Source organism: Thalassophryne amazonica, chromosome 18 (assembly GCF_902500255.1).
Source record: "Thalassophryne amazonica chromosome 18, fThaAma1.1, whole genome shotgun sequence".
NCBI lineage: Eukaryota > Metazoa > Chordata > Actinopteri > Batrachoidiformes > Batrachoididae > Thalassophryne > Thalassophryne amazonica.
Genome location: NC_047120.1, coordinates 70,413,477 through 70,441,248, shown reverse-complemented (window position 1 = coordinate 70,441,248; position 27,772 = coordinate 70,413,477). Strand labels below are relative to the sequence as shown.

The window sequence follows — 27,772 nt, the reverse complement described above, 5'->3', positions numbered from 1 at the left end:
AATGAATACATTTCAGTATAATAACAGTATAAGTGACTGATAAGATAAAAGTATGCAGTGAGAACATTATTTCTCTGCTTCAGTTTTGATTGCTCTGTCTCTGATCCTAGTTCCAATCATTCCGGACATCCCTATCGTGGATGCAGAGGCGGGAGATGAGTATGACAGCTTTCTGATGTACAGCAATGAAGTGCTGAAGTCTCCCGGAGGCTCCAAGACACCCAGCGTGTCTGGTGATGGTGGGTACCCAGAGCCAAAACCACAAACGGCTGACAGTGTAAATCTGTCATGGGAAGGGTGCAGCATTCAAATTTGGCTCTGGAACAATTCGTGTGACTGCCAAAGTGGGAGTTGTCACTGGAATCTGGATGTGCTTAGGTCGCTACATACTCTCGGTTCTGCAGAACATCTTGTCTTTGTATGTGTTTTGGTGTCGGTATCCTGTCAGAATGAGAAAATTGACAACCGCGTCAAATCTAGGTCAGATCTGTGCAGCAGGAACTCGTCAACTCAGACTGAAAAAGTTCTTTTCCTCTATTCTGGTTCTTTGCCACGTTTCTGTTTTTGTGTGTGAACGGCCTGAAGAGGCCAACATCAATATTTTAGCTTTTTTTGTGAGAGTGACAGCACAGAGGAGCTGGAAGAGTTGCAAACCTTGGATGGCATCACTCTCGAGGCTCTGTCTTCTTTATTCCTTCCACCTGGTGGGCGTGTTTCCTGCAGGCAGCGCCCCCAGTCAGGCAGCAACTAAATCTGCTTTCCATACCTTATCACATATCTGCAGCGGTAGTTGCTTTAGAATCGCTAGGTGCTGCCTCATTACGTTTGCTTTCTGCAGCTGCTTTTAGGTAGGTCACTGGAGAATGCTAGCTTAGCACTTCACTTACTGCTGCTGGCAAAATCTGACATTATGTAATCCTATTTTTTTTCCAAGTCTTTTTTTTGTTTTGTTTTTTTTACAATTTCACCGTGAAATCACTGATACTTTTGGCCTACAAACCTCTCCTTCGCCTCCTTGCTTCTCCCCTTTGACCCCAATTACAAGGCTGGGAATTTATCAAGTTGGTGGGGTCTGACCTGGATCTGCGAAAGGTGTGCTGGCAAAAGCAAGTGGACATCATCCCCAAGAATCGACTCAGCACAGACACAGAGACGAGCTCAGATGAGGCCCCCCGCCCAAGCCACGCCCACTCAGCCATGTCAGGTGAAGACCGTTGCAGGCTGCTAGCATGCCGGCTACTTTTGTGCACTGACAATCAGGAAACCATCACGGTTTGATCTCAGAAGGATCACCAGGTGGCTGAGCGTTCAATTTAAGGCTTCATTTCCTGTCCCCTTATTGCTAGTTGGCATTTAGGTGTCCTTGAATTTTCCACCTTACGCCACCTGCCCTGAGAGGAACATTGGCATCAACTGCCCCACCCCCAGTTGATGATCAGGGGGAGGATTTCCCGGGCACCTGCCTCTGTCTGTCCTCTCTTCACCCCGCTTTGGAGATCGTGATCTGGAGGCAGCGTGTGTTGGCTTAATTGCTGTGCAGCTGAGTGGCGAAAGCAGGTTCTTCGGAACCCGTTTCTGCAGGACAGTTTCAGGGATGGCACCTTTTTGTTGTAGCTATTATCTTCTTTTTTCTTTTCCTCGTTTGGTTTTATCTTCAAATGCATATTTTTTGATGCAAAGCACCAAACTGAACACGGCTGCAACTCAGAAATTTGCTGGTTCATGTTTAATGAAATGCAAGATTTTGCACAAGGTGGAGCTGTTCAGTGATTCTGGGATTGACTGGTGCCAGCGGCTGCTTTTGACTTGCAGACTGAGACAAGAAAAACAGTAAATAAAGGTACAAAATTAGAGAAAGCTGTGGCAGTATAAGATGTACGTATGTCCCATAGAGGCCATGAGCCATTTATCCGCCTCAGGGCGAGTTTGATTCAGAGACTGAAATGTAAACTTCATCTTCACCAACAAAACTCCTCCTTCACCTCCCATCTGTCCCGGATTCCAGAGAACTGTAGGGCGCAACTCAAGCAGAGACAGCTGCTACTAAAGTGCTCAATAACCTGTGTCACTCCCCGTATGTCAACGTGTGTTTGTGCCACGTTTGGCTCAATTCCGAGGTGCCGTTTGGACGGCAGAGGGACACACACACACACACACACAGAGTTGTCTCTTAATATATAGAATGGGGCTCTATTACAGTAAAGTTATAAATAAAATTCAAACTGTAGAATATTAGTTTGACTACGTTGCTGGATGTCTCCATTCCATTAGAAAGTGGCCATGTTTGTCTTGTTAAAGGGATAAGACACGAGTCAGCCCTGAAAGACCAGTAGTTCCCACTGATTTGGTTCTGTAGAGTGGAAGGGCAGGTGTTCCAACACTCACTGATATTTTAATCCTACCTGATTAAAAACTCAGCTGAGGTAGGCGGCCCCTGAACTCACACAGGAAGGTTGAACAGTGAGCTTCGATCCCAAATGTCTTGATTCAGTGAGGACTAGGTGTTGAACAGTTGTGCAGCCCAATTCTGTATCTCCTTCACCGTGAAGGTGGGAGAGAATGAGTCAAGCAGTTCCACTCGGGGTCACTGTTCACGAAGCAATCATGAAATAAAAACACTCCTGCTGTCCCATTCATTGCCTGCAGGGGGCACAACTCCAAAACATCTGTTTGACTCCTTGCCTGTAGTTGTCGCTCATCTGCTTGTCTAAAACATCGCTGTTGCTGTTCTTGTTTGTATACGGCGAGTCTCAAACTGGTCATATTGAGTCTGCGTTTGAAAGACCTCAGCCAGAGGTGGGACGAAGCCACCGTCAAGTCACTCTCAAGTCATCAATCTGCAAGTCCCAAGTCAAGTCTCAAGTCAGCTTGCAACAATTGGTGGTCATTATGACTTGAGACTTGACTTGGGACTTGCAGATTGATGACTTGAGAGTGACTTGACAGTGACTTTGTCCCACCTCTGACCTGGGCTGCTTGGGTTCGGGTGCTTCATGCCGATCACTTCTCCAATCAGTGTCAGAATTTCTAGCTTTCTGTTTTCCTTTGACTATTCTGGCTCTCATTGTGATGTTTTGCAGATCACATGATGAATGGGAAGTGGGATCAGAATTTCCTTTTCCCAGGCGGATCAGCGACACGCAACTTGTCGACGTCTTCCTCTCCCATGTCCACCCTGAGCTCAAACTACAGAGGGCCAGGCAGCTCCATGACAACCACGGAAACAACCACCACCTACATCCCCGGATCAGGTAAGTCAGTACCGTACTTTCCAGAGTATAAGCTGAAACTGTCAAAAAAACTCATTGTGAAGAGGAAACAATGTACACAAGTCACACCTTTTTTGTGTATGTGGAGCTCATTGTATACCTCAGAGTTTAACAAGGGACAGGAAGTCACTGCTGCTCGTGCTGTTACTTTTAAATTCCTGGAATAAGCAAGATGGACAAATAAACACACATTGGACAACAGACTGGATGTTATCTGACCCCATTTGGACACGTGAAAAGCTCTGCCAATTCTCCGTGTAATATGGAGTTGTGTCAGGAAGAACATCCGGCGTAAAACTTGTGCCAAATTAACATCCACCGTGGATCTGCTGTGGTGACCCCAAGAGAGCAGCCAAGAGGGCTCGCCATTATTATTATTATTATTATTACTATTATTATCATTATTATTGATAATGAATGTGTGATTTTTCAGTGTCTCAGTCAGACTGGGCAGAACCTCCCAAACGAGTAAAATAATTAAATAAACCCGACTTGCACTCCGGAAAATACAGTAATTCAAAATCTAAACACCAAAACACTGTCTGACTCTTCTGTCTTCTTGCAGGAAACATTCAGAGACAGGATATGATCGGAGGCAGCGTTCACTCGAACCAAGTTATCATGAGGAAGCACATAGAGAACCGTTACACCAACGAACACATCCGCGACTCCATCGTCATGGGAGATGAGTCAGGCACTTTGCCAGATCTAAGTAAGCCTCAGAGCTCAGCGGCAGCTTGAATCCATCCCTCAGTTAATGTTGAATCATTTCTCTCGGTGTTTCGGGCGACCGTCAGATTTGACTTTGGTGGTCAGCGGTTGCGATGCCTCGGCATGGAAACCGTAGCTGCATGAGGCCAAAGGTTCGGACGTCTGTTTGGGGCTGATGGCTGCTCAGTTCTGCTGACTGTCGCTTTTTCTCCCTCTCTCCCCTTTGTCTCCTCCATTTGCTATGTCTCCTTCCTCCTATGACTTCTTCCTTACCTCCTTTCCTACCTGGCACTGTGCTACTCCTATTTTTTCTTTCCTCCTCCTCCTTCTCCGCCCCTCTGCTGAATGCGCTCGCAGGTGGGTTTGGCTACAGCAGAACTCAGGTCAGCTCTCAGAACCAGTTCAGCTACAGCTTGTCTCAGGGCTTGAGGGCCAGGACGCCGTCTTCAGACGTCAGTGAAGCCCTGTTAAACCTGGACAGGGTGCTCCAGGGTGAGTCCGCCGCAAACGGGCATGAAGCACCTGAATGTGTTTGCCAGCATGGTGTGAAATGCTGTTTTTCTCTGTTCTTTTCCGTCCTGCCTCTGAATTTCTGGTCTCCTTTTGCACATTTTACCCTCTTGACTACACTTGTTGCCCATTTTTCTCAAAGCAAACCATACAGCTCACATACACTGGCTGGGAATTCTGGGAACCCGACTTGGTCACATTGAAACGCAAATGTAATTTTAACGGAATGGACATTGGCGCTTGTGTCTCTGCATTCTCTGCCTTTGACATTGAGCCTGAGGCGGGTTTATGGAGCCATGAAGTTGCTGCACACAAATGTTTAGCAGTGCCAATACCTTGCTCTAGTACTGATCCCTAGTCTTTTAGGTCCTGGTGCTTCCTGTGTTACTGTATGATTGTCAGACTTGGATGCTAACCAATGACTTGAGGTGATGACTGGATGTCTTTAGTACTAGGTCTCTTCAGAGGATTCTGGGGGCCAGATGGAATGAGTTTGTGCCAAACGAACAGTTACTTAGGGAGACTCAAGTGAGATGTACCATTTGCATTGTGAGGGACATTTGTGGACATGTGATGCCCTCCTGCAGACATGATCCAGTACTGTACACACGTGCTTCAGTGTTGATGACAAAATGCCAACAGGACGCTTATGTTTCACCTGTCTGCGGAGCATAGATGAGGCGGAGATGGACTGGGTGTCTACCTGGGAGTTTCCCATTCAGGACCCAAGGCGGTTCTGTAGTGTGGTACTCTGTGTAAGTAATTCCATTTTACCCCCCAAACTGTTTGGAACCGAATCTCCAGACAAGAAGAAACCACAGTCGACCAGTAGCACCAAGAATTTTGTTTTTGGAGGCTGGTAGCTGGTTCAGTGCTGAGGGGCAGCACCCAGGTCCAAATCTGAGGCGGGTCATGTGGGTGGGCACCTGGAACATTCTACCCCTGAGCACCTACAATAGGTACCGTAGACTTTTCTGACAGATTTCCATTATGGGAAGTAGCAACTCAATTTTTGAAAAAACTTTAACTGAGTCAGACTGGTGTCCCCTCCAGGGGGTGTCGTAGACTCTCATCTGCTTCACGCTACAGAGTCCAGAGAAAAGCACCGGCACCGATGGACCTCAGGGCCTATAGAGAGAACTTACTGTAACATTACAAGAGGAGACATTTTGGGCTTGGCAGAACGTTTGGTTTCTGAATACCACAGAGATAAATGTTTCTGGGAACTTCTGGATTCTCCTATGTGGGGCTTCCCACCATTTATACCAAACATCGTTAAATTGGCTACAAATCTTGTAATTCCCAGTAAATTTTAATCTGTGATACTGTGTAAATGACATTTTAGACAGCTTTATTTTGTTACTTACTACAAAGTAATGAAGTTGCTGCAGCTCTTTTATGAAAATCCTTTTTCTGTTTCTCCTCTTGTATACTGACCGTGGCGGCGCTTTGGCTTCATATTGTCCATGTCCTGCAGCGTCCTCACGTGTCATCTGTCTGTTTCCCTTCAGATGCACGCCTGTCCCCCGGCGTCCCAGATACGCCCAGCAGGCTGGTGTTCTCTGCTCTGGGGCCAACTGCCCTCAAAGTCAGCTGGCAGGAGCCTCGCTGTGAGAAGGACATCATGGGGTACTGTGTGCTCTACCAGCTCCTCAACGGAGGTAGAAGATCTCATCCCACGTAAAAGAGAAGCTCACCGTGTATCCGAGTGATGCCGAATGTGTCGTCTCTTGCAGGTGAGGTGAAGCGGATTAATGTGGCCAACCCAGCAGAGAACTCTGTGATCATCCAGGACCTGCTGCCCAATCACTCCTACCTGTTTAAGGTGAAGGCTCAGAGTGAGGAAGGCTGGGGTCCAGAGCGAGAGGGTGTCATCACCATTGAGTCTGCCGTCGACCCCAAGAGTCCCCTAAGCCCAGTGCCGGGTACGGATTTGCACATTCTGTTGGTTCAAACCCCCTCACTCTACAGCACATTCCTCACCTCGACTTTTCTCTCTTGTCTTTGTTGGTGACAGGCTCGCCGTTCACTCTCAGCACCCCCAGTGCTCCAGGTCCTCTGGTCTTCACGGCTCTGAGCCCTGATTCCCTGCAGCTCAGCTGGGAAAAACCTCGCAAACCCAATGGAGACATCCTGGGCTACGTGGTCACCTGTGAACAGCTGCATGGAGGCGGTGAGGTGTTTCTGTTTTCTACTCGTGTAGGCCACGAGTCCTGGCACATTATGAGTAATATATATAGAAGTTGGACAATGTCCTTCCTGTTTTTTCCAGGTGACCCGCGTTCCTTCCAGGTGAACGGGGACAGTGCCGAGACCAGTCTGACCGTCTCAAACCTGACCGAGAACATTCCCTACAAGTTTAAAGTTCAGGCTCGGACCACGCAGGGCTTCGGCCCTGAGCGTGAAGGAATCATCACCATCGAGTCTCAGGATGGAGGTAAAGGTCATTTGATGAACAAAGTTTCAGATATGAAGCTAAACGCTGGGAACTCCGGTTGACTTTGCACCGAGATTTTACAGATGTGCGTGCCCACATGCACAAGCACAAATTCGTAGTGCATCTTGTAGAAACTGGAAACTTGATTTTCTGACTTACAACTCGCAAAAATATGTCTAATAAAGTTACAATAAAAGTTTTCCTCCCCACTGACTTCTTTTTGCAGACCAAATAAAAACACTGGAGCTGTAACTAACCTCAGTATTGTCCTCTGACACCCGCGTGAGTGCATGTGGTCCGACCTGTCCAGCAGGTATCCTGCAAAACTTTAGTGTGAAATATGTACAGATTTCTTCCCACTGGGATCTCTGTGTCCATCACCGTCTTCCTGTTTCTGTTTCACGTCAGTTTGTGGCCTCCTTTTTGTTAGCGCCGTGATGCTAGCACTGTCGCAAGCAGTGGTGTTCTAGCCTGGATCACCGCGTCAGGAAATCATTTCTTAGCAACTTGTTGCTGTATTTTAACAGACACAGGTCAAAATCTTGAAGTGTTTCCAGACGAATGAATCTTGAGCATTTTGGGGATGTAACTTTGGGGATCGTTTATTGGAACACTTTTTATGACAGAAATCATAATAAAATAACTAAAAATTTTGATTCAAGTAGTTTTTAGTTCAGAAAGAGAAATGTAAATAATGTTCTTAAAAAAGATTTTCAGTTTTCACATTATTACAGTTGCAGTCATTTGATTTTCAAAGAAAAACATACTTTTGCATTATTAACTCTCAAATCTGACTCTGGAATTTTTTATTCCTGGTTCCGGACCAGGCCACACCCTCTGGTATTTTGAAGCTGACACACTTCATGAGCTCATTTTAACAAACAAGACCAAAAGAGACTAAATCAACATTAAAAGCATTTCGTAAAATATTTTGTGAATTTGTTGCTATTTTTTCATGTTTGCTTCAGCGAGGCCAAAAAAAAACAAACTTCTCTTTCTTCATCTGCAGGCGCCTTATCTCAGTACAACAGCCAATCGATGACCACCAGAGACGCTTTCCACCTGCCAGCAGAGGTTACCACGCGAACCAACGTCTCCCACACCATGATGACCGACCCCTACTTCTCAAGTACAAACTGCAATCACCCCCCCCCCCCCCCACCCCAAGTGTGTCAGTGTTCACCCGCAGACAGATTCACACCTTGTTTGCTTGTTTCCAGCAGACGGGATGATGATGACCACGCAGCACATGGAGACCAGCGGCATGGTGACCCGTCACGTCACTAAGGAAGTGGTTCAGAGGAGCATGGTGGGCGGGACCACTGTCACTAAGAAGATGGAGAGGTTTTACGAATCTTAAATGCTTGTTTTATCATCCAAAGGTCTGACATTAAGAGGAACGGCTCGTCGGGTTAAACTTTCTATGACCAAAAAAAAAACAAAAAACTGTTCAGAGGCTTTTCTCTCTCGTCTGTTACTTCATCCTGCAGGTTTACATCCTGCTCCTGCTGGACCTCAGCAGTTGTCAGATGATGGCGCTCCTGCGCCCTCTGTTGGTTTACACTTTGACCAAGTACAGAGGTCAAAGTCCACAGTCGCTAATCCAGGTTGACCTTGTCACCTTTTGGTCCGTAGGGCACGATGTAGAAATGACACCGAAAAATTAGACGTAACAGTACCAAATATTTCTAAGACTAAAGGAGCAGTTCACGTAATTTCCAGAGCGGCGTGAATGAGGCAACAGCGCCGACATACAAGTGTGAGATTCTTTTGATCCTGATCAAGAGGCAGATCCTGTTATTTTCAAAGATTATTCATCTTTGAGCCTTTTCCCTTTGATCCTGATGCTGTATATTCACTTTGATCCTGAGTTATTTGGTCCTGATTAAGGGGTGGCTTTTGTCATTGATCTTCCCCAATTTGATCTTTGATCCTAATGAAGGGGCAGATTCAGACTTTGATCCTTTGGTCTTTGATATCAACTCATTTGATCCTAAACAAGGGGTGTATTCTGCCTTGGATCCTAAAAGTTGCTCTCAATCAAGAGGCAGATCCAGTCTTTGATAATTGATCTTTAATCCTTTCTCTTTGATCCTGATTATGAATATGCTCATTGATCCTGATTTATTTGTCCTGATGAAAGGATGGACTTTGTCATTGGTCTTTCTGACCTTTGATCTTCATTCCTAATCCTAAAGGGGCAGATTCTGACTTTGATCCTTAATGTTTGATCTTCATGCTGCATTAGATCTTTAATCCCAACTCATTTAATCATAAACAAGGGGTGGATTCTGCCTTTTATCTTTGATCTTCTTTCCATTTTGCTTCTTTATAAGATTACGAAAATCAGCAAAAAAGATCAATGTTCAACTGTATTGATCAGACCTCAATATCCACCCTTTGTTCCTAACTTCCAGATCAGTGTAAAACTGACAGACAGCAATGAAAACATTACCTCTGTAAGGGTCAAAGACCAGAAATTGGGAGCAAAGATGAACGGTCAGGATCAAATAGCATTAAGGATCAAAAGTCAGGAATCAAAGATGAAAGGTCAGGAACAAATACCAGGATCAAGAGCAGGTTCACAGGTCAACAGTCAGGCTTAAAGAATGTTAGAGATCCATCACAGGAATAAACCTCACAATAAAAATAAAAAGATAAAAGCAAAATGTAAACAGAGGGTTGTTGGATCTTGGCAGAGGGATGCGCACTCTGATTGCCCTTCTCACTGACCGTGTGTTTGTTCAGAAGGTATTCCAGGCCGGAAGATTTAAAAAAATCCATCTGGAAGCAGCAGCACTCCTTTTTAGTTGTTGTCATGACAGCGTCATAGCAACAGAAAAAATTTACAACAACGAGTTTATATTTCTGTGGATCAAATGATGAGTAAAAGAGTGTTTAAATCAGTCCATGTGGGGCCACATGCTCCGCCCACACCTGATCAAGTTATTGATCCTGATTTGATCCGTTTTTCCTTCCACCACCTGATATCAGCTCAACACTCTTTTAGACGCCAGTTTCAGTCTGTTAAACTTTTTTAGATCTTCATGCATAGAAATTAAAATATCACTCAGTGAATTTTAAGAAAATGTTATTGTAATTTTATTTTATTGCATATTTTACTGATGATTTTATTCACTCTAAAAATGTGGTGGTGGTTTTTTCCACCTGCTTCTGTTTGTCAAAGTGTTTGCAGGATTATTTAAAAGTTACTGATCATTGTAAATTGTACTGAGACATTTCAGTGTAACGTGACAAGCAAGAGAAATTTAAAGGGGTGATAGCACAACATGGCCTCTTTAAATTTTTCTGCCCTTTGAAAGTGCCCTTTCATCATGTCTCTGGCTGTATGGAAAAAAAATATCAGTTGGTTTTAACAGATTCCACACAAACATGGAGGTGATCCCTTCTTTAAAAAGGAAAAAAAAGTTAAAATCCTATTTTCAAGTCTCAAACAACCTGTTTTTGTGCCTGTAGCTTTAAATGGAAAGGAGCTGCTGCTGTCCCCGCCCCCTCTAGTGGGTGTGTCTCACAGCCATCAGGAATCCAGTTTGACCTGATACCCAAATCATATGTTGATAAAAGCGGTCGCTCCAGGAAGATGCCATGTCATAATTCCAACAATTAGTGAAATATCAACCAATCTCCAATAATTCTGCTCAAATTTGTTACTTTGTCCAAACATTGGTTTCCCACAAAACAATCCTCATGAAACATCATGATGGGACTGTAATACTGATTTTTATACAATATGACCCCTTTAACAGCCTTGAACGGAAAACGATAAAGTAAAGAAGCTGCGCTCTGATTCCAGTTTCCCATCAAACATTTTCCTCTTTGTTTTGAAGCACTTTGCAAATCCGCAGCCCATCACTGATTGTAGATTTACTGCCATCTCCACTTTAACCGGGGCAGAAATCAGGCGTGCGCACACACTCGGTGTCAGTCAGTGTCTCAGTGCAGAACCACGTGCACGTGTAAATATGTGTAAATGTAATGACAGAGTGGATTTGCATATTTCTGCCTTTGATCTTCGCGTCACATGTACAGAGTGTTGAGAGGTGAGAAATGTTTGAGTTTTCTTCCTTAACGAGTCGCGTGACTTTTTTTTTTTTTATATTTTTTTAATAATGAGATGAGAGCGATCCGGAGCGTAAACACGGTATCTTTTGGACTTTTGCATGATCTATGGTTTTTGTACGATAGATTTCAGTGCGACGCGTTTTCAAAGTCACCATTTTCTGATTAAACACCATGAACGCACTTTTTTTGTTGTTTTTTTGTCTTAATGCTCGTTTCCTCCTGACAGACAGACGTGAGTTTGAAAATGGATGCAGATAAGAAAAACAGGGGTTTTGCATTTCGTTTCAAATTGCTTCAGTTTTTTTTTTTTTTTTAAATACCTTTTTGGTAAATTCCTTTTTTTCAAAAAATACCTTTTGTGTGTGTGTGTGATTCTTGATTTTACATTTTGAACAGTTAAGATTTTGGGGAAAGACAAAGATTGTATGGGTGCCAGATTACGTCACTGCTGACAGTGTTGACGTCACATTCTGATGAATTTTATGTTTTTGTCACACGATGAGGGACGAGAGTGACGGGATCAACGATTTCACCAAAAACAAACAAAAAAAAAAAGTAAAGAATTGATCCGCATGTATCAACAGTTACAACTTTTGTCATTTTTTAAAATATCTTACAACTATTTTATTGCACTTAAAGATTTGAAATAAAAACTGTCACGTATCACTTTGTCTCCAGATTTGTAGGCAGGTGGCAAAAGAAAACATTTCTGTTGTCGTGTCGGGTTCCATTAATGAAGGAAGTAGAAGTTGGAATGAAAACTGTTTCAGACTTCTTTTTTTTTTTTTTTAAATAGTGTAGTTATCACGTTCACACACCTTCAGTGAAGGAGTGTACAGGAGAAGGTTTCCCAGAAAATGTTTCTTCTTTTTCCCCTGATCCAAGATGAGTATGAATGTCATATTTCACTTAATTACAAGAATATTGTATTATTACATTATTTAAATCCCCCAGCCACCATTCAAAAGGTTCTACTTCCACACCTGGAAACATGGATTCAGGTTCTGACTATATTTCTTGGTGTATAAATGAAATGGGTTTTGAATGTTTCTGTTTGAATGTGAAACATTTAATTATGACCAAAACTAAAACACGGGAGATTCATTAACACATTTGTTAACGGCTTCAATCCCAGGACACCTCCGGTGGAGACCGTCAGCTTCGTTCACATGGACGTGCAGCAGCACTTTGTTGATGCACCTTTGGCAGCAGTTACAGCCTCGAGTCTTCTTGAATCTGATGCCACAAGCTTGGTGCACCTATCTTTGGGCAGTTTGGTCCATTCCTCTTTGCAGCACCTCTCAAGCTCCATCAGGTTGGATGGGAAGCGTCGGTGCACAGACATTTTCAGATCTCTCCAGAGATGTTCAATCGGATTCAGGTCTGGACTCTGGCTGGACCACTCAAGGACATTCACAGAGTTGTCCTGAAGACACTCCTTTGACATCTGGGCTGTGTGCTTAGGGCCACCACCATGCTTCGCTGTAGGGATGGTGCCTGGTTTCTTCCAAACATGATGCCTGGCATCCACACCAAAGAGTTCAGTCTTTGTCTCATCAGACCAGAGAATTTTGTTTCTCCTGGTCTGAGTGTCCTTCAGGTGCCTTTTAGTAAGGCGTGGCTTCCGCCTGGCCACTCTACCATACAGGCCTGATTGGTTCCTGATTCCTTTGACTTCATACATGAGGCCCGGTCACAGCGTATGATTCCTGAACGAAGGGAAAAAAGTAAATCACAAATCGTTGAGAAAAGGTTGACAAATGAGCTTTTAACTTTTCCCCATCACCGAAGAGCCTGCGAATCAAGAGCGCAAAAGGAACGAAACCGAAGCTAACGTTGGTTTCCACGCTTTAAACAAAACGCACCTGGAGCCACTGCTGCATCAGTGTGTCTGCATCTTGCTCTGCATTCCAGGACTCGGCGATGGGACGGAGCTCTGTAGCACCTGAGTCCTGGAGAAGCTGCAAACAGAAGTGCATGATCTGACCCCCTGTGGAGATCTGTGCACATGTCAGTGGATCCACCTGCTCTTGCTGCTCGTCAAGAACAACAGAGTGATCATCTCCTTCACCCTCAGAATGAGGATTCTGAGGGTGAAGGAGATGTCCTCACTGTCTGGTTCAGACAGACGACGCCCTGTGCACTCTGTCTTGCTCCAGTTAAATAAATAAAAAAAAAAAACTGGTGTGCCGTGGTGGCTGCTGTATCACATTACTAAGCCATATATATTGATTTATAACAGAAAACTGTCAAAAGGGGGAATAAATATAAGTGTAAAAATGATTGAACATAGAGCAGTAAATTGATCAGTCCGTGTGAACGCCGTGCATTGACTCATGTGCGGTTATTTCCACCAGCTGCAGCTGATCCACAACATGAATTCTTCCTTCCAGAACAGCTCTTATATAATCATCTGAATCATCTACCTGTTGCCACATCTACAGAAGGGCTGGATTATTGTTCCAACACTCATTGTTATATTTAAAATAAATAAATAAGCACATGCAGGAGGAGATGGCTGCTGCTGCATTCAAGTACCATCAGAAATTACACAACTTTTGTTGTTTTAAATTCAGCAGTTGCTTGTGGCAGGAGCGTGGTTTTCATTTTATTTTTTGGTAAAATAATTCATTGTAACCACACAAAAGGTTAATTCTGGCCTATATAAAGGTGCCCGAGCCCGGTGAAGCTGACCCCTCCCCACCCAGATATAAAAAAAAAAATAAATAAAATCCAAGCAAACAGGCTGAGTTTGCCCTGTAATTTCCAATGGTACATGAACGCAGCAGCGCTCACAAACCGGCTTCTGTACTGTATGAAAACATTCAGCTGGTCGAACGCAGTTGAATGCTAATGTCACAAAAACTAAGCCAACGATTTAAAAAAAAAAAAAAAAGACAGCAAAACGAAATGCAGATGAAATGAAGTTTTTGGTGGCATTTATTCAAATTTTGCGACAGTTTAAAAATCCTGACAAAGCATCAGCTGCAGGAATGAAGCTGCGCGAAGGTTAAACGATGCCAACAAAAGTCCAGATTTCTTGTTTCATTTGGGCTTCATTGCCTTTAAGTGCCGTGTGACCAGGCCTTTGGTTTGTGCTCTGACTGTCAACTGTGGGACCTTATGTGTAGACAGGGGTGTGTGTGTGTGTGTCTTTCCGAATCATGCCCAGTCAACTGAATATACCCCAAGTGGACTCCAGTTCCACTGTATAAACACCTCAAGGATAATCAGTGGATACAGGAGCTCAATTTCGAGCTTCATGGCAAAGGCTGTGAATATTATGTACGTGAGATTTTAATTTTTTTTTTTTAATAAATTTGCAAAAATTTAAAAAAGAAAAAACAAAGCATGTCATCATTATGGGATACTGTGTGTGGAATTTTGAGGGAAAAAATGAGTTTCATCCAGGCTGTAACACAAAATGTGGAAGAAGTGAAGCTCTGAATACTTTCCAGATGGACTTTAGTTTAACTTGACCAGTCCATATAGTGGCCATTTTGGATTTTACAAAACGGCCACGGTTAAGATAACGTTTCCATTACCTCAGTTTCTAATTGGCTTAATGGTTAAACTTACATTTTCTGACGTACACATCTACTAATTAAATGAAAGTTAAAGTCAGTTTGCACTTTGAATGAAATTAGATTCCATCATGGACGTGACACCCAACATCTGTCCTCTTTACACTCAATAGAGCCGCTGCCCCACCAAAGCAAATGCCTTATAACTCAGACCCATTAAAAAGTAAATTAATGAAAAATGCCTCTTGAAAGGGGAAAATCCTGCATACGAGTATAAATTTGCACCTTTTTTCTTGCATTATCAGCTCTATAATTTGAGATTTTTGTTCATTGCCCGTATGTACTTTTATTAGGTGCTTTGATTTTTGTAAAAGTTCTACAGAGTCCCTTCATAACGTACACTTGATTTTCTGGTGTACCAGTTGCACCAGAGTATAAAACACACGACCTCCCAAACTTGTAAGAAAAACGACTACATAGGAACTTCCCTTATGAATAATCTGACCTTCATAAAGTTTAAACACCGTCATGTGCACTCTAACAGTTTTAGATTAAGCCTTTTGAAGGAAGAGCAAAGTGATTTTTATCTTACTTTTTATTCCTCATCCCATCTTGAGATCAGATGCAAGAGTTTATGCCAGGTATAAATATTCAAACTCAGAGGCAGCAGCGGAACTGCGGTAAAGCCCAGCGTTTGTGGCTAGCGGGGTGTCAGGAGTTCAGTTCCACAGACAGGGTCTGGGGCAGAGACACGGCTGCCTCACACTGACCGACCTGATGACCAGGTCTCTGACCACCTCCACAGTCCCGAACACAGGGTAGAGTTCCTCTCTGAAAGTCTCATTGTAGGTGTAGAGGTGACGCCGTTTGTCCACGTCGTAGAAGGACAGCTGGCCCTGCTCATAGTCCAAATACACGCCCACCTTCTGAGGAACCAGGCTCTGTGGCAGCAGGGTGGCCGGCACAGTCAGCGCCTTCAGGTCCGTGCCCCTCTCCAGCCGTAGGGTCAGGTAGCCTGTATCCGTGTTGAGGGAGCGGAAGCCCTGCCTGACCGCTGACGCCTTGGCGACACCCAACCTCCAGTCCCGATCGCCAACTTCCACCTCCCAGTAGTGGCGTCCGGAGGTGAAACCCTGTTGGCCCAGGGTGCACAGCCAGCCACTGAACCGCCGTGGACACACCGGGACATCCTGACGCTCCAGACCACAACGCATGCGCTTTTCATTGGAGATGAGCAGATCCGGGTTGGCGGTGTCTGAATCCAAGGAGACTTCCTCTGTGGAGTTACACAATCAGAGATTACAGACCCTCGACCCAGAAACCGCTTCAAAACATCCAGAACCTAGTCTCACGACCATGATTGATCCAGACATTACACGGGGGCGGGGCCTGTGCCAAAGTGGTTTGTGTATGCTCAGAACAATTTTGTTGGGTGAAAGATTCTAGTGAAAATACGTTTCATACCTGCAGCTTCACGAATCCAATTCCACACTGTCAAGGATAAAAAGATTCATGTCAGATTATTCAGTAAGACGATGACATGCACAGATTTCTACTCGGAGTCGAGCCGCGCTTTTAGCTTTAAAAACTGTATGTCAGGATGATGTGTGTCAGCAGCAGGCGGGTTTTCACTTACCGCTGTGGGGGATGTAGCGGATTGCATCTGAAAGAACAAGTGATTACAGAGGCAATGAGGAGACTCGTTAATCATGCAGATCCTTCCATCCGATCGCCGTTAATCACCAATCAATGCTGATTATTCCCAGCAGAAGTGACTCATGGAGGGCTTTTATTTATTCTTACAGTTTGTTTTGTGCTGGCCTCTTGTCAAAGGTTTTAAATCTCAGTGAGTTTTTTTTTTTTTTACCTGGTTAAATAAAAGCACATTGATCGATTGATTGATTTATTTACTCAGCAGCCCGTTTTTAAAAATCAACATCACTTCACACATTTGCAATTTTCTGTCTGTGCTGAAGGAACCACTCACCGGTCCTGGTGAGCCTCTGTCTCCTCACCAGCCACAGCTTGGTCACGTCCTCCTGCACACAAAGACAAGGCTATGGGTTCTGGACTCAACTGCTGCGAACACCATGAGCACATTGTGCTTCTAAACTTTTTTCAGACCACCAGATCAGATAAGACTTACTGCATATCTGATCTCACTGAAGCAAGTGAACCAGATGAATGAATGAAAGAAAACTGTTTATTTCAAACATTTGATACAACAACAATTACAAGATAGATCAGTGAAGACAACAAAAAAGTTCCTACTGTGTACCAAACATGTCTGAAAAGGGGTAGGGTGAAGCATCAGCTTATTTATCTCTACCCCTTCTTCCCCACAACCAGTAATACCCTTTGCCACATATACACATAGATTCCTACACACCTAAACCGATATCAATTATATATATATATATATATATATATATATATATATATATATATATACACATATACATATATATACACATATACACCTACACATACAAAATACTATATATTTACAAGCCGAAGCAAAAAACAAAAACACCCTAACCCTCATTACCCTTCCTCCTCCCTATACCTAGAAAAAAACATTTTTGTACCGCTGTTTGAACTGGTTCATGCTTGGACATTGCTTGAGCCCCACTCCCAATCTGTTCCACATCCTCACCCCACAGACAGAAATACAGAAACCTTTTAATGTTGTTCGTGCCCACTGATGCTTTAAATTAAATTTCCCCCTCAGACTGTAATCCCCTGATCTGGTAAAAAAACATTTTTAATATTTGCTGGAAGTAAATTGTTTATTGCTTTATACCAGATTTGTACTGTTTGAAAATGAACCAAGTCTGTGAATTTTAAGAATTTGGATTGTAAAAATAGTGGATTTGTATGATCTCTATAGCCAGTATTATGAATAATTCTTATAGCTCTTTTCTGCATTACTGATAGTGATTGTGTTGTACCTTTATAAGTATTACCCCATACCTCTGCACAGTACTGTAAATATGGTAAAACCAGTGAGCAGTAAAGAATGCGGAGTGAGTTGTGGTCCAGAATATGTTTCGCTTTGTTTAGAACTGAAATGCTTCTTGACAGTTTACTTTGTATATGTTTTATATGAGTCTTCCAGTTTATCTTATCATCTATTATCACCCCCAGAAACTTATTTTCATGTACCCTTTCAATATCTACCCCCTCGACTTGTAACTGAACCTGTATGTCTGTATTACAATAGCCAAATAACATGTATTCTGTTTTACTTAAGTTTAATGATAATTTGTTTCTGTCAAACCATATTTTCAATTTTCCCATTTCTATACTGATCCTCCTCAGTAACTCCTGCAAATCCCCCCCTGAACAAAAAATGCTTGTGTCATCTGCAAATAATACTAATTTTAATATTTTGGAAACATTGACAATATCATTTATATAAATTAGAAACAGTTTTGGACCCAATACTGACCCCTGTGGGACGCCACAAGCATTGTCCAAGCATGATGATGTATATTCCCCCAACTTCACAAACTGTTTTCTGTTACTTAAGTAGTTTCTCACCCAGTGCAACACCAACCCCCTAATCCCATACTGTTCAAGTTTATTGATTAATATGTCATGATTGATTGTATCAAAAGCCTTTTTAAGGTCTATAAATATTCCAACTGAATGTAATTTGTGGTCTATGGCGTTTGTAATCTCCTCAACTGATTCTATTAATGCAAGTGATGTTGAACTATGTGCTCTGAATCCATACTGACTATCAGTAAGTAATTTATGTTTATTTATGAATTTGTCTAATCTATTATTGAATAACTTTTCTAATAATTTGGAAAATTGTGGAAGCAAAGAAACAGGTCTATAATTTGTGAAGTGGTGTCTATCCCCAGTCTTATACAGCGGCACAACCTTAGCTATTTTCATTTGATTGGGAAATTTACCGGTTTGAAATGATAAGTTACAGATGTATGTTAATGGTTCTACAATCCATTCAATGACCTGTTTTACCACCACCATATCAATTTCATTTAAATCGGTAGATGTTTTATATTTACAATTATTCACAATGTCTATAATTTCTTTTCCATCCACTGTTGTGAGGAACATTGAACAGGGATTTCTTTCTATGAGATTATTATCCCAATCCTCAGGTTGGGAATTGGGAATTTTTTCTGCCAAGCTTGGTCCAATATTTACAAAAAAATTATTAAAACCGTTGACTACCTCATCCTTATTTTCCTTCTTGACATTATTATCAATGAAATACTGAGGGTAACTCTGTTTTTTATTACCATTTTTGATAATGCTATTTAATATATCCCATATTCCTTTAATATTGTTTTTGTTATTATATAATATGTTACTATAATATTCCTTCCTACATACCCGTATAATATTAGTTAATCTATTTTTGTATTTCTTATATCTATTTTCTGCCTCTTTAGTCTTTAGTTTTATGAATTCTCTATACAGTGTATTTTTCTTATTACATGCATTTCGTAACCCTTTCGTCATCCATGGTCGAGCTTGGATTTTTTGTTTTCTGTAGTCTTGTTTAATTGGACAATTTTTATCATATAATGATGTAAATATTTGTAAAAAAGTTTCATATGCACTATCAACATCACTTTCACTGTATACCTTTTCCCAGTTTTGCTCCTGTAAATCCTTCTTTAGTGTGTTCATGTTTTCCTCTGTCCGCACTCGCCTGTATTTTATTTTCTCCTCTGGCTGATTCCGCCGATGGTTTCTGTTATAAACGATGAAAACTGGTAGATGATCACTAATGTCATTGATTAATAATCCACTCACAGTGTTATTCTCAATATCATTGCTGAATATATTATCAATTAAGGTAGCACTATGGGATGTAATTCTGCTTGGCCTGGTGATTTTTGGATATAAACTCATACTGTACATTATACTGATAAATTCATCTGTTATTTTATGCTTATTTGGATTGAGCAGATCAATATTTAAGTCACCACAAATGAACACAGTTTTTTGATTAGTTTTTGAGAACATTTTTCCCATACAGTCAGTGAATGTTTCAATACTAGATCCTGGTGCTCTATATATACAGCTGACTAATACATTTTGCTTTTTTCTTCACATATTTCAATAGTTATACATTCTAATAAGTTATCAATCACAGTTGTCATATTGTCTACTATTTTATAATCCATCTGATCTGTGTGGCAATCCCTATCTGATCCACATCGGTTACTATAATAATGGCTCATGCCCAGCAGTGCATGTGAGCAGAGTGGAGAGGGATCAGCATATGTTTATGTACCAGACCCACTCACACCATGCATCGGAAGCATGACTGATCCAGAGTGCATCTGTGTATTAACTCTGAAACACGCTGCAAGCATCATGACCGGGTGTGTTTCAGCTGTCGAGTCACTGCGCATTCTTTCCACATCATTTGTCTTTGATAGCCTTTTATTCCACACTCTGCATCTTCTGTGGCCATTTTTATGTGATTTTTACAACTAAGTTTGGGCTACCTTGACAGGATTGTTGGCGTTCAGGATGGCCAGCATGATGAGTTCCACGGCTGGGAGCAGGTCGGGCAGACAGCCCCTCTTCCACTGGAACTCCAGGTCAGCCAGCATCATCAGCACGTGTTCCCCCGGCCAGATGGTGGGCTGCAGGAGACACCAGCACCAATTCAGCACATTTACACACGTCTGACTCAGAAGGTTTCAATGAAACTGTTGATCGTGGCTCCGACCTCCCGCGAGCGAGACGGGATGATCATCAAGGACAGCGATAAGCTTAATCATCTTTATTAGATGCACGAGGTGAAGTGGGTCAGTCTGTAATCGCATCCTCTCACCTTAGACCTGCTTTTAATCTCCCGCGTCCACTCCATGATGACTCGTTTGTGGGGGAGCATGTCACACTCGCCAGCCGCCTCCAGCATGTGCAGGAGGTGACCCTTCCAGTCCCTCTTCTCCGGCCTCTCATGCTGCGGCTCCATGGGGCCGATCCTCGGCTGCACAACAAAGATAAATCTCTAAAGCACAATCAGGATGGCCAGAAGGACACTGAAGGAACATCAATTCAAGCAAGTGGTGCAGTGATTCAAGATGTCCTCATTAAAAAGAATAAAAGCTGAAAGTTCAGGTCGACCGCCAGCAGCCGCTTGGTCAAGTGTCTGTGAGCTAAAGATGCCATGTTTCAACACCATTTCATATTCAGTGCAATAAATGACGCACAGAACTTCATACACAAACACACAGAAAAAGAAAAACGGTGATTTAGAAAAAGGATGGAGGGTGAAAGAGAAAAAAAACAACTTAGTGACAGGAAGAAATGGACAGATCTGCATAGAAATAAAGTAACAGATACACATATATACATACACACACACGTATAAGAGCAAATGAGGTAGAGTGACATCAATACAAATAAAATAGAACAGAGGTGCATTGAAACAGTAAAGCAACAGCCAGAAAAAGCAGCTTCAGATGGTGACAAATATAGAAAGAAGGATAAACTGAAAAACAAAGATACACACATGGTACATCCAGAAAGTATTCAGTGCTTCACTTTAACCACATTTTAAGTTACAGCCTTATTTTGAAACTGATAAATTTTCCCCCTCAAAAAAAAAAAAAACAACCCTACACATAATACCCCATAATGACAATGTGAAAAAAAGTTAAAGATTTTTGCAAATTTATTAAAAAGCAATCACATGTACATAAGTATTCAGTCTTTGCCATGAAGTTCAAAATTGAGCTCAGGTGCCTCCTGTTTCCACAGATCATCCTTGAGATGTTTCCACAGTTTAATTGGAGTCCACCTGGGGTAAATTCAGTTGATTGGACATGATTTAGAAAGACACACACCTGTCTATATATAAGGTCCCACAGTTGATAGAGCACAAACCAAGCATAAGTCAAAGGAATTGTCTGTACACCTGAGACAGGATTGTCTGGAGACACAAATCTGGGGAAGGGAACAGAAACATTTCTGCTGCTTTGAAGGTCCCATTGAGCACAGTGACCTCCATCATCTGTAAATGGAAGAAGTTCAGATCCACCAGGACTCTTCCTAGAGCTGGTTGCCCATCTAAACTGAGCAACTGGGGAGAAGGGTCTTGGGGAGGGAGGTGACCAAGAACCTGATGGTCACTCTGTCAGAGCTCCAGCATTCCTCTGTGGAGAGAGAAGAATCTTCCAGAAGGACAACCATCTCTACAGCAATCCACCAATCGGGCCTGTATGGTAGAGTGTCCAGATGGAAGCCAGTCCTTACTAAAAGGCACATGGCAGCCCACCTGGAGTTTGACAAAAGGCACCTGAAGGACTCTCAGACCAGGAGAAACAAAATTCTGTGGTCTGATGAGACAAAGATTGAACTCTTTGGCGTCATGTTTGGAGGAAACCAGGCATCATCCCTACAGTGAAGTATGGTGGTGGCAGCATCATGCTGTGGGGATGTTTTTCAGCAGCAGGAACTGGGAGACTAGTCAGGATTGAGGGAAAGATGAATGCAGCAATGTACAGAGACATCCTGGATGACATCCTTCCTTCCCACTGTAGCCAAGTGCTTGCTCACAGGGGGTCGTTTTGACCGTTGGGGTTTTACATAATTATTGTATGGCCTTGCCTTACAATATAAAGCGCCTTGGGGCAACTGTTTGTTGTGATTTGGCGCTATATAAAAAAATTGATTGATTGATTGAAAACCTGCTCCAGAGCGCTCTGGACCTCAGACTGGGACGACGGTTCATCTTTCAGCAGGACAATGACCCTAAGCACACAGCCAAGATATCAAAGGAGTGGCTTCAGGACAACTCTGTGAATGTCCTTGAGTGGCCCAGACAGAGCCCAGACCTGAATCTGATTGTAACATCTCTGGAGAGATCTGAAAATGTCTGTTCACCGACGCTCCCCATCCAACCTGATGGAGCTTGAGAGATACTGCAAAGAGGAATGGACCAAACTGCCCAAAGATAGGTGCACCAAGCTTGTGGCATCATATTCAAGAAGACCTGAGGCTGGAATTGCTGCCAAAGGTACATCAACAAAGTACTGAACAAAGAGTCTGAATGCTTATGGACATGTGATTTTAGTTTTTTATTTTTAATACATTTTCAAAAATTAAAAAAAAAACTTTCATGTTGTCATTATGGGGTACTGTGAGGAGAAGTCTGAGGGAGAAAAAATGAATTTACTCCATTTTGGAATAAGGCTACAACATAAAATGTGGATAAAGTGCTGTGAATACTTCCCAGGCTCACCGTAGATGAAGACAAAAAACAGACTGAATAAGCTGCACAGAAAAAAGAAAAACGCATACAAAGAGATAAGAGTGACCGAGCCACAGAGATAAATATGTATGCAGAGAGATTGATAGATTTAGTGACAGTGGTTTAAAAAAAAAAAAAGCTGACAAATGTGCACAGAAATAAATCGGTGGTGAGCAACAGAGAGACCGACTGAATGAGTGAGACACTGAAAAATACAGCCAGAGACCCTTTGGGAGAACTCTACCGTCCTGATGGGACAGGATTTTTACCTGTACTATCTTCTCTAAGACAGCAGACCAATCCACTATGAAGTCCCGACAGGTGCCAGCTGGCCAGAGGTCCTCACTGGTCCAGATGTGGCTGAGGACACTGGATCCCTGGTGTGAGAGAGACACAGCTGACTGAGAATCTTGGACAGTGTGGGTGAGACTGAAGGACTGCGTGGGGCGAAAGAGTCACCTGACAGATTTTGTTGAGGTCTCGTGTAAGTTCCATCATAAATAACTGACTCTCCATCAGCGGCGCCGTCGTCTCCAGCTTCACTCGCTTCTGAGAGTCCTGAAAAAAAAAGAGAAAAACTGCACCTGAGGATGACCCGTTTGGGCGAGCATCAACAAATAAGGGCGCAGCTGCTTCCTCCTACCTTCAGCCGGCTCTTCAGCTTTTTTGCCGGCTCGATCAGGAACTGCAGGCAGTCCTTCATCATGCTGGCAGCTGGGGAGCGACTCAGACACCCCGCAATGAAACAATAAAATCTTTAGCGTGCTGGCACCGCCACTGTCCGAGCGGAGCTGACTGGGCTGCTGTGGACCACACAAACCAATGATGGAGCACAAATCAGTAATTTATGTGATGTGGTCAAAGTGCAGCGAGAGAGAGAAAAAACCAACACGCTGCAGAACTTTTAGCAGCACTGGACCCAAAGTCCACAGAGGACTCATTAGGGGACGACCCCATGTCCTCTCTGAAGACAGAGACCGGTTTAAAGGCTTACTAATGTGTGGGTCGCAGGCCTAAAATCTGAGGCTGTGGCACATTCAGGAGACTTTAATCTGAAAAGCCCGTGGGGTAGTGGGGACGCGTTAGACCCGTTAGCTGGTGATTCAGCAGTCCGCCCCCACAGGACGCTTTGAGCCACTGAGCAGATTTATGTTTCTCTCTGTGATGCAGAAACAACAATGGAGCAAAGAAAAGGGGGGAAAAAGAAGCCTCCTTTTGCATAAAATTACATTTATAAGAAAGTGTTCCAAAAACATTTACTATTATTCTGAACACTTCTGTATATCACGCTTTTCCATCTGCATCAGACGCTCAAATGGCTTTACAATAATGCCTCACATTCACCCCGATGTCAGGGTGCTGCCATACAAGGTGCTCACTACACACCAGGAGCAACTATGGGATTAAAGACCTTGCCCAAGGGCCCTTAGTGATTTTCCAGTCAGGCTGGGATTTGAACTGACAATCCTCTGGTCTCAAGCCCAACGCTTAACCACTAGAACATCACCTCCCCAAGCTAGCAAATTAGTTTGGCAAGCTAAGACTGGCTCACAGACACAACTAGCCTGGCTTATTACAGTATGATTAACTCAAAAATCAACTTATTTACTTTTTCTGTAAGACATTAATATATTCTGCAAATAATTCAAACAATTTCAAAGTATTTTTAAATGTAAAGGAGACCAGTTATTTTAAAGAGATTATAATATGTTTACTGTGTAATATTAGTCAACGGCCACATTTGCTACAAGCAATAACTTGATGTTCAGAGCAGCGTTTTTCAGCGGCAAGAGACAAACCATCACTCTGCCGGCAGCTAGACGGAGCCAAATTAGACCAGAACTTTATTTTATGCAAATGCTGATAAACGCAACATGGTGACTGACAGAATTAACAGGCAGCGTGACGTTAGCGGGTTGTTGTTCACATGAACAAAATAATCCAAGATGGAGGATTATGCACTGAAGCATCTTATTTATCTCAGATAAATATAAATAAATAAATATAAATCTCAGATGTTTTTTGTATATTTTGTAAAGGTTAGCAAAAAATAAACACTTCTAAATCTTAAAATGCTGTTTTTTTTAACCAGATAACACCTCTGAAGTGATTTATAAGACATTTTACTGATATGTTAATGTGCACGCCCTGGAACGCCCATCAAACGACAAACTCCACTTTTCTACATCATTTGTAGCGCATGTGACCGTCAGCTCTTTAGTTCAGTGCTCTTTACCACAGAGCTCAGAATAACTAACTTTGCTATATGTCAACGATGATTAGCTCAACAGTCAAAACACAACAGGCACGACAACTGAAAAGTCGTCAATATTTCAGTTTTGCTCATCCTACAAGACTATTGCTGCCAATTGGTGAGTGTATTTTCCACATATCTAAAAACAAATGTGCTAGAAACATTAAATTGTGGGAAAAAGTTCAAACACTAAATGAAACCACGGCAGTGACCGTTAGCAAATTACAAACTACCTGTATAAAGTAGGCAGTTTTATTATTTTAAATATTTTTGTTCAGCTCCCCCTCTAGCTGCCACCTTATCGGGGGAGTTTGTGTACCTGGATGATCCTAGGAGCCATGTTGTCGGAGGCTTTGTGCCCCTTGTAGGGTCTCCCAAGGCAAACAGGTCCTAGGTGACGGGTCAGACTAAGGGCAGTTCAGAACATCCATGACCAGTAAAAAAAAAAAAATCAAGGACCGAGACGTCACCCGGTATGGCGGAGCTGGGGCCCCACCCTGGAGCCAGGCCTGGGGTTGGGGCTCGCGCGCAAGCGCCTGGTGGTCGGGCCTTAGCCCATGGGGCCTGGCCGGGCTCAGCCCGAAAGAGCGACATTGGCCCGCCCTCCTGTGGGTTCACCACCTGCAGAGAGGGCCATGGGGGTCGTGTACAGAGAGGATTAGGTGGCGGTCGAGGGCGGGTGGCCCAGCGGCCCGGTCCATGCTCACAGCCCCTGGCTGTTGGGACGTGGAATGTTACCTCGCTGGGGGGGAAGGAGCCTGAGCTTGTGCTGGAGGTTGAGAGATACCGACTAGAGATAGTCGGGCTCACCTCCACGCACAGCTTGGGCTCTAGTACCCAACTCCTGGAGAGGGGCTACACGCTTCATTTTTCTGGTGTTGCCCACGGGGAGAGGCGGAGAGCTGGGGTTGCATTGCTTATTGCTCCCCAGCTCAGTCGCCATGTGTTGGAGTTCACTCCTGTGAACGAGAGGGTTGCGTCCCTACGCCTTCGGGTCAGGGACAGGTCTCTCACCATTGTCTCGGCCTACGGGCCAAACGGCAATGCAGAGTACCCAGCCTTCTTGGAGTCCCTGGGAGGGGTACTAGATAGCGCTCCGACTGGGGACTCCATTGTTCTCCTGGGGGATTTCAACGCCCACGTGGGCGGCGACAGCGAGACCTGGAGGGTGGTGTTCAGTTGTTGGACTTCTGTGCTAGTCACAGTTTGTCCATCACAAACACCATGTTCGAGCACAAGGGTGTCCATAAGTGCATGTGGCACCAGGACACCCTGAGCCGGAGGTTGATGATCGACTTTGTAGTCGTATCATCTGACCTTCGGCCACATGTCTTGGACACTCTAGTGAAGAGAGGGGCAGAGCTGTCGACCGATCACCACCTGGTGGTGAGTTGGATCCGCTGGGAGGGGAGGAAGCCGGTCAGACCTGGCAGGCCCAAACGTATCATGAGGGTCTGCTGGGAGTGACTGGTGGAACCCTCTGTCAGTGAGGTCTTCAACTCCCATCTCTGGGAGAGCTTCTCCCAGATCCCGGGGGAGGTTGGAGACATGGAGTCCGAGTGGACTATGTTCTCCACCTCCATTGTTGATGCAGCCACTCGTAGCTGTGGTCACAAGGTCTCTGGTGCCTGTCGCGGCAGCAATCCCTGAACCCAGTGGTGGACGCCGGAAGTAAGGGATTCTGTCAAGCTGAAGGAGTCCTACTTATCTTTGTTGGTAGGTGGGAGCCCGGAGACAGCTGACAGGTACCGGCAGGCCAAGTGTGCCGCAGCCCGTGCAGTCGCAGAGGCAAAAACTCGGGTCTGGGAGGAGTTCGGGGAGGCCATGAAGTAGGAATATCGGTCGGCCTCGAAGAGATTCTAGCAAACCGTCCGGCGCCTCAGGAGGCGGAAGCAGCTCTCCACCAGCACTGTTTACAGTGCAGGTGGGGAGCTATTGACCCTGACTGGGGATGTTGTTGGGCGGTGGAAGGAATACTTCGAGGATCTCCTCAATCCCATCGTCACATCTTCCAAAGAGGAAGCAGAGACTGGGGATTCAGAGGCGGACTCATCCATTACCCAGGCCGAAGTCACCGAGGTGGTTAGAAAGCTCCTCGGTGGCAAGGCTCCTGGAGTATCTTAAGTCTCTGGATGTTGTGGGACTGTCTTGGCTGACACGCCTCTGCAACATCGCGTGGTGATCGGGGACAGTGCCTCTGGATTGGCAGACCGGGGTGGTGGTCCCTCTGTTTAAGAAGGGGGACCGGAGGGTGTGTTCCAACTATAGGGGGAATCACACTCCTCAGCCTCCCCGGTAAGGTCTATTCCAGAGTACTGGAGAGGAGAATTCAACCGATGGTCGAACCTCAGATTCAGGGGGAGCAGTGTGGTTTTCGTCCTGGTCGCGGCACACTGGACCAGCTCTACACGCTCCATTGGGTGCTCGAGGGTTCATGGACGTTCGCCCAACCAGTCCACATGTGTTTTGTGGATCTGAAGAAGGCGTTTGACTGTGTCCCTCGGGGAACCCTGTGGGGGGTGCTCCGGGAGTACAGGGTCATTTGCTAAGGGCTATCCGGTCCCTGTACGACCACAGCAGGAGCTTGGTTTGCATTGCTGGTAGTAAGTCAAACCTGTTTCCAGTGCACGTTGGCCTCTGCCAGGGCTGGCCTTTGTCACCGGTTCTGTTCATTATTTTTATGGACAGAATTTCTAGGCGCAGCCAGGGTGTAGAGGGGGTCTGGTTTGGGAA

General features: G+C 44.0%; 2 protein-coding genes across 10 annotated transcripts in view; one reads left to right on the top strand and one right to left on the bottom strand.

The window, feature by feature from the left end:
• itgb4 (integrin, beta 4) overlaps positions 1-10,345 on the top strand; it is a 55,127-nt gene extending 44,782 nt beyond the window's left edge. For 4 of the 8 annotated variants that reach the window (XM_034193342.1, XM_034193344.1, XM_034193340.1 and 1 more), the window contains exons 33-42: positions 111-239; positions 3,081-3,251; positions 3,835-3,981; positions 4,338-4,472; positions 6,002-6,151; positions 6,227-6,415; positions 6,508-6,663; positions 6,763-6,927; positions 7,937-8,056; positions 8,148-10,345. In XM_034193342.1, coding sequence (XP_034049233.1) covers positions 111-239; positions 3,081-3,251; positions 3,835-3,981; positions 4,338-4,472; positions 6,002-6,151; positions 6,227-6,415; positions 6,508-6,663; positions 6,763-6,927; positions 7,937-8,056; positions 8,148-8,287 — 1,502 coding nt within the window. In that variant the 3' untranslated portion in view covers positions 8,288-10,345. The remainder of the gene's footprint in view (positions 1-110; positions 240-3,080; positions 3,252-3,834; positions 3,982-4,337; positions 4,473-6,001; positions 6,152-6,226; positions 6,416-6,507; positions 6,664-6,762; positions 6,928-7,936; positions 8,057-8,147) is intronic. The other 4 variants (XM_034193343.1, XM_034193347.1, XM_034193345.1 and 1 more) reach the window with 4 other exon arrangements.
• A 4,825-nt stretch (positions 10,346-15,170) lies between these two features.
• zgc:194990 (uncharacterized protein LOC568410 homolog) lies at positions 15,171-23,963 on the bottom strand. 2 transcript variants are annotated; one of them, XM_034194417.1, is made up of 10 exons: positions 23,780-23,963; positions 23,429-23,588; positions 23,245-23,343; positions 23,055-23,162; positions 20,362-20,520; positions 20,030-20,170; positions 16,522-16,573; positions 16,171-16,197; positions 15,999-16,025; positions 15,171-15,810 (listed from the first exon to the last, which is right to left on the bottom strand). In XM_034194417.1, the coding sequence occupies exons 2-10, from the start codon at positions 23,489-23,491 to the stop codon at positions 15,254-15,256; spliced, it is 1,233 nt and encodes a 410-aa protein (XP_034050308.1). In that variant the 5' UTR covers positions 23,492-23,588; positions 23,780-23,963; the 3' UTR covers positions 15,171-15,253. The 2 variants fall into 2 exon arrangements, with proteins under 2 accessions (XP_034050308.1, XP_034050307.1); XM_034194416.1 differs by having other exon boundaries at positions 20,362-20,528; positions 23,063-23,162.
• Positions 23,964-27,772: the final 3,809 nt, after the last annotated feature.